Consider the following 12,014-nt stretch of genomic DNA (forward strand, 5'->3'; position numbering starts at 1 on the left):
GCCAGGTGTTTGATATTTTCATTCAAATTTATATTGCTTCCCTTCATTCTAGCATTCATCCATTACATTGTCTAACATCACTGACTGCTGTAGGTGATGCAGAAGTTTGTTCCCTTTCAGCAACACATTTGTAACACTAATAAAGACCAAAACTGGCTGTTACAGGACAACAGCCATGACCTCTATCAGAATCCACTGTAAATAATACATCAGTAATGAAACATACACATTCTTGAAAAAGAAAAGTTATAATCAGTAATTTTATTGTGTGCATCTACATATGACACATTGTTGATGAAGTCACTGGAGAACCTGTAAAACAAGAAGTCCCCAGTCAGGAAACCAGGTCAAAACAACCTAGCACAAAGCAAATAGTTTGACAGTTCTATTCTAGCAGGAACACTTGGCCATGGTGGCCTGTGAGAACAGGGAGGACAAGTGCCTATTTGCCTTGCAGCCCACAGAGAGGGGAACAAATGATGCTTTCCCCAACCAATGAGCACAGGGACAAAATCAGAAATCACTCTAATTCTGGAGAACCAATGTTTCCAGTAACATTCCCCCAGGAAGTTGCTTAGCGTGTGAGTAAAATATCCTCAAGCATTTGGAAGAACAGCCCACCACAGCCACGTAGAAGTTGCCCGTTACACATTGCATAGCAGTCCATTAGCTCCTGACACCACGGCTCAGCTCCTCAGCACCCGGCCTCACCTCCTTATGCGTCCTCCCCTGCAGCAGGTGCATCTCCACCTTTCGTGTTTCGGGTATAGATCACTTGGGCTCGGTGCTTGGACACCAGTTTGATTAATCCTATGAAAAAACAAAAATGTGTCAGTGTGCATGTACTGATGGACGCCAGGGATGCTGAGGTCCTTCCCGGAGAGGCAAGGCAATATATAAGAGAAAATAATAGGGGGCAGCAGTTCATGCAAGTCTTTTGTTCCCATCTGGCTGCATTTACATCACAACCCATCCTTCTGGCAACATTTTTTCTTAGTACAGCAATGCCTCTATGTAGCAGAAGTGCTGCTCCATACTTTGGAGCACTTCTGAAATGCAAGCTAAAGCAGTGTCTCTCCAGAAACAATTTAAACACATGGAGCACTTTAGATGCTTACAGGCAAGCAAGGGAAACCAAACAGCCAATTCAAGCAGCTTTCTGGCTTTTTTTCTATTTTTGAGTGCTCACCTTTGCTGAGCAGTTCCTGGAGGGCAGCCCGAGCCAGGGAGCCTCGAATCTTCAGCCTTTCAGAGACAACTGCAGGTGTGATGAGCTTGTAGTTGGGCACTTCTTTGCACAGTTTGTCATAAGTGGCCTTATCAAACAGGACAAGGTTGTTCAACTTGTCTCTCACTTTCCCCTTGGACCACTTCTACTTGAAAAGAGAGAAAAAAACAACACTCCCATAGCCACCTTGTAAGCAAGAACAAAAAAAGGAACTAAACGACGCCCCAACATCTCCGTATCATATCCCAAACTAAAGAAATGGTGGTGAGAGGCACAAAATTGCCTTTGCAAATGCATGTGTTGCAGATAATAGCTGCGGTATAAAAATAAGAGGACTAAAGTCTTCTGTTCCTCGCGTTTAACACTACTATGTACGACTGCTGGCAGATGAAGAGCGAGCTCCTCTAACAAGATGCCCGTCCCCGCCCTCCCGGGGCCCGGCCACGCTGCACACGCGCCAGGCCTGGGAATCCCGCCGCGCCCCGAGCCCTCAGGCCCGCCGGCTCCCACCTTCTTCTTCGCCTTGCCGCCGGACTTGTTCACCGGGTCCTTGTCCTTCTTGGCGGACTTGCCCGCGTCCTTCTTTTTCTTATCGTCTTTGGGCGGCTGCGAGAGGATGAGAAGGATGGGGGGTGAGCGGCGAGTCGCGGGGTCGCCCCGCCGGGCACGTCGCAGCGGCTCCCGCTCCGCTCTAGGGAGTCGCCGGCGTCTCTCGGGGGCCCGGGCCGGCTCGCCGCCCGCCCCCCGGCCCAACCCCGCTCACCATGCTGCGGCCGCGGCTGCTCCGCAAGATGTCGGCGAGAAAGGAAGAGCCTGGCGTGGGGCGGGGGCGGGCCCCGCGGGCATGGCGTCACTGCCGGGGCGGAGAGGGTGGCGCTGCCGCGGCGGGCGGTGCCTCGGCCGGGGCGCTGCGCCATGGCGATTTTCAGCGTCTACGTGGTCAACAAGGCTGGCGGCCTCATCTACCAGCTGGACCACTACGCGCCCCGCTCCGACACCGAGAAGACGTTCAGCTTTCCGCTCGATCTTGTCCTGCGCCCGCACGACGAGCGCGTCGTCGTCGCCTTCGGGCAGCGGGACGGCATTCGCGGTGCGGCGGGTGGGAAGGGCCGGGTGGGCCGGGCTTATTGACTGACTGTGAGTGACGGACTGACTGTGAGTGACAGACTGACTGAGTGACAGACTGACTGTGAGTGACAGACTGACTGCTGCCGCCGCGCTGTCCCCACAGTGGGCCACGCCGTGCTCGCCATCAACGGCGCCGAGGTCAATGGTCGCTTCACGGCGGACGGGAAGGACGTGCTGGAATTCCTGGGGAACCCCGCCAACTACCCAGTGTCCATCCGCTTTGGCCGCCACCGGCTCTCCTCCAACGAGAAGCTTATGCTGGCGTCCATGTTCCACTCGTGAGTCAGGGTGCGCCGTGACGGGACAGGGGTGGTGAGGACAGGGGTGGTGAGGGGCGCTGAGTGGCCTGTCCCCACAGGCTGTTCGCCATCGGGTCACAGCTGTCACCTGAAGTTGGGAGCTCCGGGATCGAGATGCTGGAGACCGACACCTTCAAGTTGCACTGCTTCCAGACACTGACAGGTACCATCGGGCCCTAGGCACCCGGCACCGCTCTGCTTTGTCAGGGCTGTTGCTGTGCTTGGCCTTCCTTATGCTCCTGGCCTTACGGCTCCAGGGATCAAATTCATGGTTCTCGCTGACCCAAGGCAGACGGGGATAGATGCTCTTCTCCGCAAAATCTATGAGATTTACTCAGACTTCGCTCTGAAGAATCCTTTCTACTCCCTGGAGATGCCAATAAGGTAAGGAAAAGCCCACTTTTAGTAACGTGGCTGCAACCCCTCATTGCTTTCTGCCTATACAGTAGGAAATGGCAGACAGTCCTTAAGTAGCAAAACTGGCTGAGGGAAGGGGAAGGAAGCCACAGCACACTGTGCTGTGGAGAGAGACCTGAGCTCTCTCCAGTGCTGGCTCTGCTGGGGAGGAGGGAGGTGCACTTCCTTGACACAAATCCTGCTGTCCTACTGTATATTCAGGCCTATACAAGCTTTAATCTTAACTAAGGACCAAGTCAGACTTCAACAGCAGTCCTGTTGTTGTGTCATAACTTCCTGAATCCTCAAAGGATGCAGAGCCAAAGGATGTGGAGATCCTTTGTTAGCTTTGTTAACTCACTTCCATAGGTAAAAGTCATCCCTTTTGCTTTTCTGATGGTTTCAGGTGTGAGTTGTTTGATCAGAACTTGAAGCTTGCTCTGGAAGTGGCAGAGAAAGCTGGACCCTTTGGACCTGGATCATAGAGAAAGCCTCACCTGTTGTACAGATTCGTCTGAAGATTCTCTCTTCCCTGGCTGGCCTCTCACAGAGCTCCCCTCTTCACAGCAGAAATTTCATCTCCCCAAAACATGCTTTAGTATCTCCCAAAATACTGGTTCATCCCCTTTGTTGTGAAATGTACCTTAAACAGATTCCTTAGCACTGTTGATATTGGGCCACAGGGCCTTATTTTGCTGTTGCAGCTGTGCTGCACTTGGGTGACAGAGAAAGTGCAGGTCTGCGGCCTTACCACAGTCAGTGCTTTTCTTTCCTGTCATAAATGTACATATGTATTCTTCCTGTATAACTCTAACTTCTGGTCTTGCAGAGGGTTTCTGTACAGAAGTAATAAGTGTTTATTAATGAGGCAAATGGCTGTTTGCTTTCTGTTGGCGAGGATATTTGTGCCAGTGGTACCCCAAGAGGATAGATGGGTTTGGGTGGTTTTGCTTGCACCACTTCTCCATAAGACAACCAGGGCCCTTGTGACATTGCTCTATTTTTATTTCACATACAGAAGATCATCGTGTAATTAAGTACAAAATGTAACTCAGTTCCATTTTTTTTAATTAAGGCTAGCTAACTACTCTTGCAACCAAGGTATTCAGCAAAGTACCTGCATGCAGGTTCTTTACAAGTTGAACTTGCCTCTTTCAGGACCCTAAAACAGTAAATCCTTTTGGGGAAAAACAAGAATACTCAACAAACTCCTGGTTAAATACCTGAGTGTACTTACTGCAGGGTGCTGGACCTGACTGCTACGGCTGTCAACGATGGCTCCACTAAGGCTGACTCAAAGGCAGCCCAAGCCCCTGCCTGCAGTAGTGAGAGATGCAACTCTTGACCAAAACCATTCCAGTCTTCACACCTTGTAGTGAAAAAATACAAGCCAATGGTAGAAATGTGGGTTACCATGAAACCCAGCTGCAGAACGTGTGGGTTGGTGGTGGCTGCTGTTGCAATTCCTGCTGCTGGGATAGTTCTGGCTGATTTGCAGAGCACTGGCTACGAGCTGCCTTGGTGGCAGCTGCCTCCCTTGCAAATCATTAACACTGTATGCAGACATTGCACCAGGTGGGGTCAGTTCACTTAGAAGGACCTTCTCTAAATGCCGTGAATTCCCTGGAAACGTGCCTATTTCTAAATGCTGTGGAAAGCCCTGCCGCAGCATCTCCCGCTGTTCCACAGCAACACACTCCTCACTCCTAGCAACTAATCTCACATACAGCTAAAGCCTTGCTGCCATCAAAGCAGGCTGGGCTGCAGTCCTTGCCATTCCCTGGTCTGCTGCTGTCATGTGGCTGAGCACACACAGAGCTCATGCTGAGGTGACCTGGGACAGCTGTGCTTATGCAGTTGGATGGGACAGGAGGCAGGCAGCAAAGGCTCGGTTCAGGGGCCCTGAGCGGTGAAACTGATTAATGTCTCTGTTAATGGCTGAGACAAACAATAATGACAAAACTACAGGTAAGTGCACCTGAAGCCAGTCATTTCAGAACACTTGTAGTGGGGAAGCTTGGGCTGCAGAGCCTGCTTGCTTCACTAACAGTGCTGTGAGGAAGAGGTACAGTAAAATCATTGCAAATGTAAACTAGGTGAATTATCACATCTTGAGGGAAAAGGTGATCAGTAGCAGGAACCTTGTGCACTCTGGCACCTGACACTGGATGAAAAGTTGAGACATTTTTATCTAGATTGCAGCAATAGGTAAATTCACTCCTAGGCCAGTTAAACAAAAACGAGCATCATTCACGTCAGTGTGGGAACATCCTTTCCACCAAGCAGCTTATCCTCAGTCAGCCTTCCTGGAAATCCGGCCCATCTTGGTGCGGATGTTTCGGAGGAAGAAGAAAGCCACTGTGCTAACGATACAGGTGACTTCAGCTACCCAGAAGGCTGTGGCCCAGCTGTAGTGCTTGGCAATTGTACTGAAAGGCAGTCCAGCCAGGAAACCCCCAACTGAAATGAAAAACAAACAGAAAGATAACAACACTTGTGCGCGCCCATATTATCTATCAATACCTGCTTTTGTGTATGTAACAATTCCCCAGGCCTGGTTTGAATTTAAAGCACGATGCAAATCGTGTCGGGCACAGCAGGAAAGCGTCTCTGAGGCTTCCAGCTCCATTATCTCTCCCTCCTTAGGTGCTTTCCCATGATCAGTGGCTTGGCACCCAGGGACTGGACCATGCCTCATCAAGAACGTGCATGGGTTTTGTTTTGTTTTTGGGGAAACGGGTATTACTTACCATTGGCCATGAGGGCTACTATGGCATGGGAGGTGCCGCACAGGTTGGCAGGGGCACTTTCGTTGGCTATGACCCCAAACAGGGCAATCGGCCCATACGAGGAGAACCCAAACACAGCTCCCAGAGTCAGAATCCACAGCTGTCAAAGCAAGTTTAAATCAGAAACAGGATCTGTGAACCTCACCACTGTCAGTTAGCAACTGTTGACAATTTTCACATTCAATACACAGTACCAGGGAGTTTTGACATTTTCAGGCTGACACCAGCTCCCCAGCCTGCAGCCAGAAGAGATACAGCCAGAAGAGATACAGCCAGAAGCCTGTAGAGACCCCCAAATCCATAAAGACCAGCTGCATCTCCACCACTCCATCTTGCTGGCCAGTGCAAGCTCTCCTCCCTCCCACAGTTCTACCCCCCAGAGCATATAACACATCCTGTGCTGATTTCCAAGAAACAGAACATTGAAGAGAAAGCAGCAATGAGCCCATGAAATCATAGGAAAGAACTGTGAATCAGGCTGCTTTCATAAACAATCCTGGAGCTATCAACTGAAAGCTTTCCTCAGTTTAGATGAATGGGACTGATCAGAGCATGTTTATTTGTGAGACACCTCTTTCTGATAACCTCTATGTTACTAAACTGAGAAACCAAAAAAAAAAAAACAAAAAAACCCCACATAAAACCCCAACAATCTGAACTTCAATGTTAGCTTATGCTCTAAGAAACCTATCTGGGCCAAAATGATCAGTCTCTTGTTTGCACAATGAACGATAAGTAACATCTCCACATAACAACATGCTTTTAGAATTGCAAACACCATTTCAAAAAGCCCAGAAAGAAGTAAGTGCCATCTTGTTTTACAGATGTGAAACAGAAAGGAGTTAGGAAAACACTTGTCAGAAACTAAGTAAGAATGCATCTGCCAGAGCAGAATCATTCTTTCTGATCTCACCCACAAGACCCCTTAGGTGGCTCTATTTTACCTGATGAACAGAAGTCCTTAGAGCCTTCTGTATAAAACTTAGAAGTTACATAGTTAGACTTTTTAAAGTCAGTTAGTGTACTCAAATTATTATAAGAAAACATTTCTTTTTACCAAACTTACAGTAATCTCTTCTCAATGCCCTGGTTCTAAGTTCTGAGGTGCTAACCAGCCTCTCAGGAAAGGAGTAAGGCAGACCAGGGAAAGAAGAAACAGGCAGAGGGAGAAAAAATGCAAGCAGAAACCTCATGTTCTTTTAGGCCTGTAAGATCAGCTAGAGGTTGCAAGGCTAGAGTCCAGAAGTGGTTTTCCTGAAGAAGAAGAAAAAAAGGAAAGGAGAGAAGTAGTTTTATTTACTTAGCAATCATAAGGGCAGATGCTAGTCACATCTTATGCAAAGCCTGGAAGGCAGGCTGCCTGCAGGAGCACCCCAAGCCAGGCTAAGCCAGTGCTTCTCCATAGTGCAAACAAAGAAACCCTTGGGAATGGGGAAAAAAACAATCATGCTCCCTGTCATCAAACCTCTCCGTTCTAGGACTACCCCTATAAGCGATGGGCAGCTGCTGCATGTGAATTACCTTGGGAGAGTCACCTGTGACCGTGATCCGAAAGAGAAACATGGACACGCACATCCCAGCCATCATGGAAAGCAGCAGTGCATGCCGAGGATTCCCGTAGCTTGACAGGCCCACCTGTGACACAAAGAAGGAAAACAGAGTCAGAAACTGGAGGGACTTCCTTTTATACTTGTAGTGACTAACGCCATCCACAGCCCAGTCAGAAACACGGATGGCACATCAACAGCACATTAGTTGGCACGCCTCGTTAGTGTGTATTAAGGGCTGCACACAGTCAAACTGTGCTAAACAAAAGCTCTTAATAATGAGCAATACTTCAGTTATCAATCAGTTCCATCCTGAATCTGCCTCTAGATCCCATCACTGGATTTTAATGTGGAGGTTTTTTCCAGACAGAAGACAACTATCAGCAAACAGTTATTTAACATGAAAATCTGGAGACCACAGTAAAGCAAACAAATTAAACAGACTAAACACCTCAAATCTGACAGGCATATTGCAGCCCCTAACATCAACAGAGCTACTCCCCAGTGCCTTCTGGAGTGTTTGGCAGCTGTGCCCATGCACATGGAAGAACTGAGTGTGGGCTGGTTTCTCTGCTGTGCTCATGGGGACAGCACCCCGCCTGAGCAGCTTAGTGAAGCAGCTCAGATTGCTGCTGTGTTCCCTGCCCAGCATGCCCGAAGCTGCACATGACTTACTTTTGCCACTGCTCTATCAGAAAGGTATCCAGCAGCAATGCTTCCCACCAGGCCCCCAATCTCCAAGGCACTCATGTAGGAACTGCCTAGAACACAGATGAAGCAAAGAATGGTCCATGAGATTTGGTCAAAACAGAAAAGCTGATGTGGGCTCCAGACCAGTCCCATGGCTGTAAGCTCACAGAGGACTTGAGCAGCTCTGCTGGATACAACCACCTGGCTCATCCCTGTTCAGGAATGCCTGTCTGCCAGTCCCAGGAAGGCACCCTGGCACTGGGGTGCTTGGGGCATGCAGTAACTCCATCACTGAGTTATTTCAAAACCTGTGTGTATCAAAGCAGACAACTAGGAGGTAGGCAAACAAGTCCCTCAGGTGGAAAGGCCTCTACCCAGGCAAACTCTGGGCAACACCTCCCAGACTGCAGCCCCAGAGCTTAATAATGCATTTTTCCATCTTACCCACAAGCATGGACTGTCCCCTCTCCTGGATCAGAAAAAGCTGTCCCCAATCAGTACAGCACGTTTTCACTCCAAAAACGACCAGGTAGCCTGTTGAGAGCACCCAAAGGTATGGTGAGAGCAACAGCTCTGTCAAGGTGCTGTTGTCGCTGGAGGAACCTGTAAAGAAGGTCAGGAGGAATGTTACTGCAGCTCAAGCCACATCAACCAGCAGCCCAGCAGACAGTTCTGTAAGCAGGATCCACACATGAGAACATCCCCACACAGGGAGGTACTCACAGCTGCTGAATGGTAGTAAATGGCTCTACCTCCCCCTTGTCTTGGTGTTTTCAGAATCTGTCATTTTATCCCACATTCATTAAAGATTTGAAAAGAATAATCAAAACATTACTCCCAGTAATTTTCTCTATTGCCATTGCAAGTAAACCTTTCACTATGGTTGTTAGAAAAATTACCTCGAGATTCTTTGGGAGTGTTTTTAAGCTGTGCCTGTGAAAGACACTGCAAAGATCCAAAGATGCTTTCAGATGCTACCTTGATTTTTGCATCATTCTTCCAGGAACACCAACAAACCTGCTCTCCCCAGAGAATGCTCTGGGGAAACAATATTCTTTTCTTATGCAAAGAGGTCAAGTCTGGCAGCACAGGCATGGAACAGAAGCTGAGTTTCCACTGGCCTTTAAAATCCTACTGAAAACCTGTGTTGCAATTCTCATCCACATGTTCTGCTGTCAGAGAAGCACTACACTCAGTGGTCTGAACAAACATTTACTAACTAGATGTCCTAGGTTAGGACAGAAACACTGAGCAGAGTCCATCGTGAGCCAGGGGTCAAGAGAGCCTAAGGTGGGGTGAGGGGAGAACTGTCTGTCCAGTGCCAAAGCAGAGGAGCAGAAGGTCAGACATAAGGAAGCATTCCCTGATGTTGTTTTTCTCTCTCCACTACCCCATCCAAACTGCATTCACAATCTGAGCACACAAGGCTCCAAGAAAACAGGGATGCTGGTGGCAGGAAGACTTGGCATATATGGGGAGAGCCAGCCCTGAGCATCTCAGCAACACACAAGGCGTCTGCTGGCAGGATCAGGAGCAAGGCTAACACAGGGCTAACAGCAGGCTTTTCCCCTGCTCTGTCACAGTCTCAGGAGTCCCTACACCAGTCCCTCCCCACAAGATCACAGTGGGCCTTGGTTTATACCATTTCTATCCTCAATTACCACAATAAAGCTGCTACGATGAATCCATTATCGCACGGCTGCCAAACTGTGACTTCAGAAACTGGGGGTGATAGGGGTGTCGGTATGCTGAGAGGACACATCTGTACCAGAATACAGACAGAAGGCACTGCCTGTTTGCATGGAAGTCACATGCTCACCTTTCTTCCCTTTCTTGGCTCCTGGTTCAATGTTGGGCAGCCCAACATCCGACGGCTCATTTTTAATCAGGACAAGGCAAACAACAGAGACAACCATGCAGGTGAAGCCAGAGAAGGACAAAGTCTTGCGCCAATCGTAGTTCATAGACACAAGAGCAGCCACAATGGGGCCTAAGCCTCCAGCCAAGTTCATGCTTGTAGACAGGATAGACCACCAAGTCCCAAACTGGGAAGGCTCAAACCACTGTGCAACAAGAAAAACAGCATGAGGTGTAAAGGAGTGACAGCGTACCTGAAAACCTTCCCTTGAGGCCCATGATGTGGGGTTGGGGCAGTTCAGACACAGGACTCCAAAAACAGGCAGAGGGAATACCCACACCTCACTACTTTAGTCATGCAGGGAGTTCCAAATGTGACTCAAGTGCCAGCCATAAGAGCTTGACAGGTGCTCACACTGTGAGCCAGCTCAGGGTTATTTCCATTTACAGACCATGAAACTGAGACGTGAGGCAGGAGAAGCAAGTTTAAGAGCACATGGTTTTTGTACTCACTTGCTAGGAACAGCGTCCTCCTGGAGAGGTCTGCTGGCTCAGAAACTTGGATGGATATGCAGAGAGTCATAGGGTAGGTAACTTTAGGACTCGCTACTGCATTAAGTATCAGACATGATGGGCTCTGCATTACACGGAGCACTCAGAGCCAGAAACACTTGGGTGGTTCTTGTCAGCAGGAAAATGTCTGAGATCTACATTCATGAACATCTTCAGAAAACACCATGGCTGATATTTCTGTTATTTGGGCCCTTCTTTTCTGTGCATTCAACTATCCTGGGCAGCCCTCTCTTCATCAGTTAGGGGAAGCTAGGTGCTCCACAGAAGGGCAATGAAGTTGTTTATCTCTTCCCCACCCCACCAGTACATGCAGTACATTGATTCCTGGATTTTACATCTTCTGTGAGGGATCAGCATAAAGCTAACCAATTTCCTTTCCTTCTGTCCTAGGGAGAAAACAATCTGGTCCTTTTAGGTTATCACAAACCCCAAGTACATACAGCTTAGGGACTCATCCCATGCTGTTCCTCCATCTTATCCAGTTTTCTGCCTGAACCACCTGTGATTTGGAATTCCCAAGTTGCCCAAGCGTGCAGACAGAACCATGCTCACTGCCCCTGACCCACAGCAAACCCTGACTTGCAGCAGCAGAGACAAGAAGTCCTGTGTGTCCACGCCTAAAATACTTCATTCCAACAAAGCCTGTCTCTACGGGGCAGAACTCTAGGTACATAGGGGCAAGGGCTACAACTGAATCTTTGCTAGAAGAAGCAGATCTCCATGCACTGAAACTTGTTCCACCGGCTGCAGAATGCAGACAGTGTTCTAGACCTCCATGGCTGGAAGGGAGTGAGAAGTCCCTCTGGACTCCGAGCAAGCATGATCTGCATAGCCCTGGTGCCAGAACAGAGCAAGAGAGCAGTGGCAAGTTCCCCCACCTTTCTGAGCACTCACCTTCCGCAGGACCTTCCCGCAGGGTGGCCAGCCCAGCCCCTGAGCCAGGCCGTTGAGGAACCAGAGCCCGGCGAAGGCCAGGACGGTGGAGCTCCAGGAGAAGACCACGTTGACCAAGCCCACCATGAGGAGGCCGGAGGAGAAGAGCCAGCGGGCGCTCATCTGGTCCGAAAGGACGCCGCTGATGAACTTGCTGATGGCGTAGGCTGCGGACTGGCTGCTGGTGATAAGACCTGCGGCGGGCAGAGCCCGGGGGTGCTTCAGCCCGCAGCACGGCCACCTCCGGGCCGCCGGGGCGGAGGGGCCCGGGACCGACACTCACCCAGGTCGTCCTTCCCCAGCGGCACCTCGGCCATGACGGCGGGCATGACGAACGAGAAGGTTTTGCGGTTGAAGTAATACAGCGTGTACCCCACGAACATGGCGGCGAAGATGACAGCCCGGTAGCGCCCGTAGCCGCCGGCCGCCATCGCTCCCCGCGGGCTGCAGCGGTCCGGAGCGGCCGGACGGACACACGGACACGGCCCCGCCCGGACAGCCACACGGACACACGGACACGGCCCCGCCCCGCGGAAGTCCCGCCCCGGCCCGCCCCAGCTCCCGGCACACTCCG

The 12,014-nt window shown here is 50.1% G+C and overlaps 3 protein-coding genes across 4 annotated transcripts; 1 reads left to right on the plus strand and 2 right to left on the minus strand.

The window, feature by feature from the left end:
• Nucleotides 1–232: 232 nt before the first annotated feature.
• RPS25 (ribosomal protein S25) lies at nt 233–2,107 on the minus strand. Its single transcript, XM_015649677.3, has 5 exons — nt 1,992–2,107; nt 1,739–1,834; nt 1,190–1,373; nt 712–810; nt 233–312 (listed from the first exon to the last, which is right to left on the minus strand). The coding sequence occupies exons 1-4, from the start codon at nt 1,992–1,994 to the stop codon at nt 716–718; spliced, it is 378 nt and encodes a 125-aa protein (XP_015505163.1). The 5' UTR covers nt 1,995–2,107; the 3' UTR covers nt 233–312; nt 712–715.
• On the plus strand, nt 2,097–3,919 carry TRAPPC4 (trafficking protein particle complex 4). Its single transcript, XM_015649676.2, has 5 exons — nt 2,097–2,318; nt 2,460–2,634; nt 2,715–2,818; nt 2,913–3,039; nt 3,458–3,919. Exons 1-5 carry the CDS (start codon nt 2,144–2,146, stop codon nt 3,534–3,536), a joined length of 660 nt encoding a protein of 219 aa, XP_015505162.1. The 5' UTR covers nt 2,097–2,143; the 3' UTR covers nt 3,537–3,919.
• A 119-nt stretch (nt 3,920–4,038) lies between these two features.
• On the minus strand, nt 4,039–11,954 carry SLC37A4 (solute carrier family 37 member 4). 2 transcript variants are annotated; one of them, XM_015649672.3, is made up of 9 exons: nt 11,724–11,954; nt 11,402–11,634; nt 9,897–10,140; nt 8,522–8,680; nt 8,063–8,148; nt 7,362–7,475; nt 7,029–7,094; nt 5,802–5,940; nt 4,039–5,511 (listed from the first exon to the last, which is right to left on the minus strand). In XM_015649672.3, the coding sequence occupies exons 1-9, from the start codon at nt 11,869–11,871 to the stop codon at nt 5,345–5,347; spliced, it is 1,356 nt and encodes a 451-aa protein (XP_015505158.1). In that variant the 5' UTR covers nt 11,872–11,954; the 3' UTR covers nt 4,039–5,344. The 2 variants fall into 2 exon arrangements, with proteins under 2 accessions (XP_015505158.1, XP_015505159.1); XM_015649673.3 differs by lacking the exon at nt 7,029–7,094 and having other exon boundaries at nt 5,221–5,511; nt 11,724–11,952.
• Nucleotides 11,955–12,014: the final 60 nt, after the last annotated feature.

This window comes from Parus major, chromosome 24, assembly GCF_001522545.3.
Source record: "Parus major isolate Abel chromosome 24, Parus_major1.1, whole genome shotgun sequence".
Taxonomy (NCBI): domain Eukaryota; kingdom Metazoa; phylum Chordata; class Aves; order Passeriformes; family Paridae; genus Parus; species Parus major.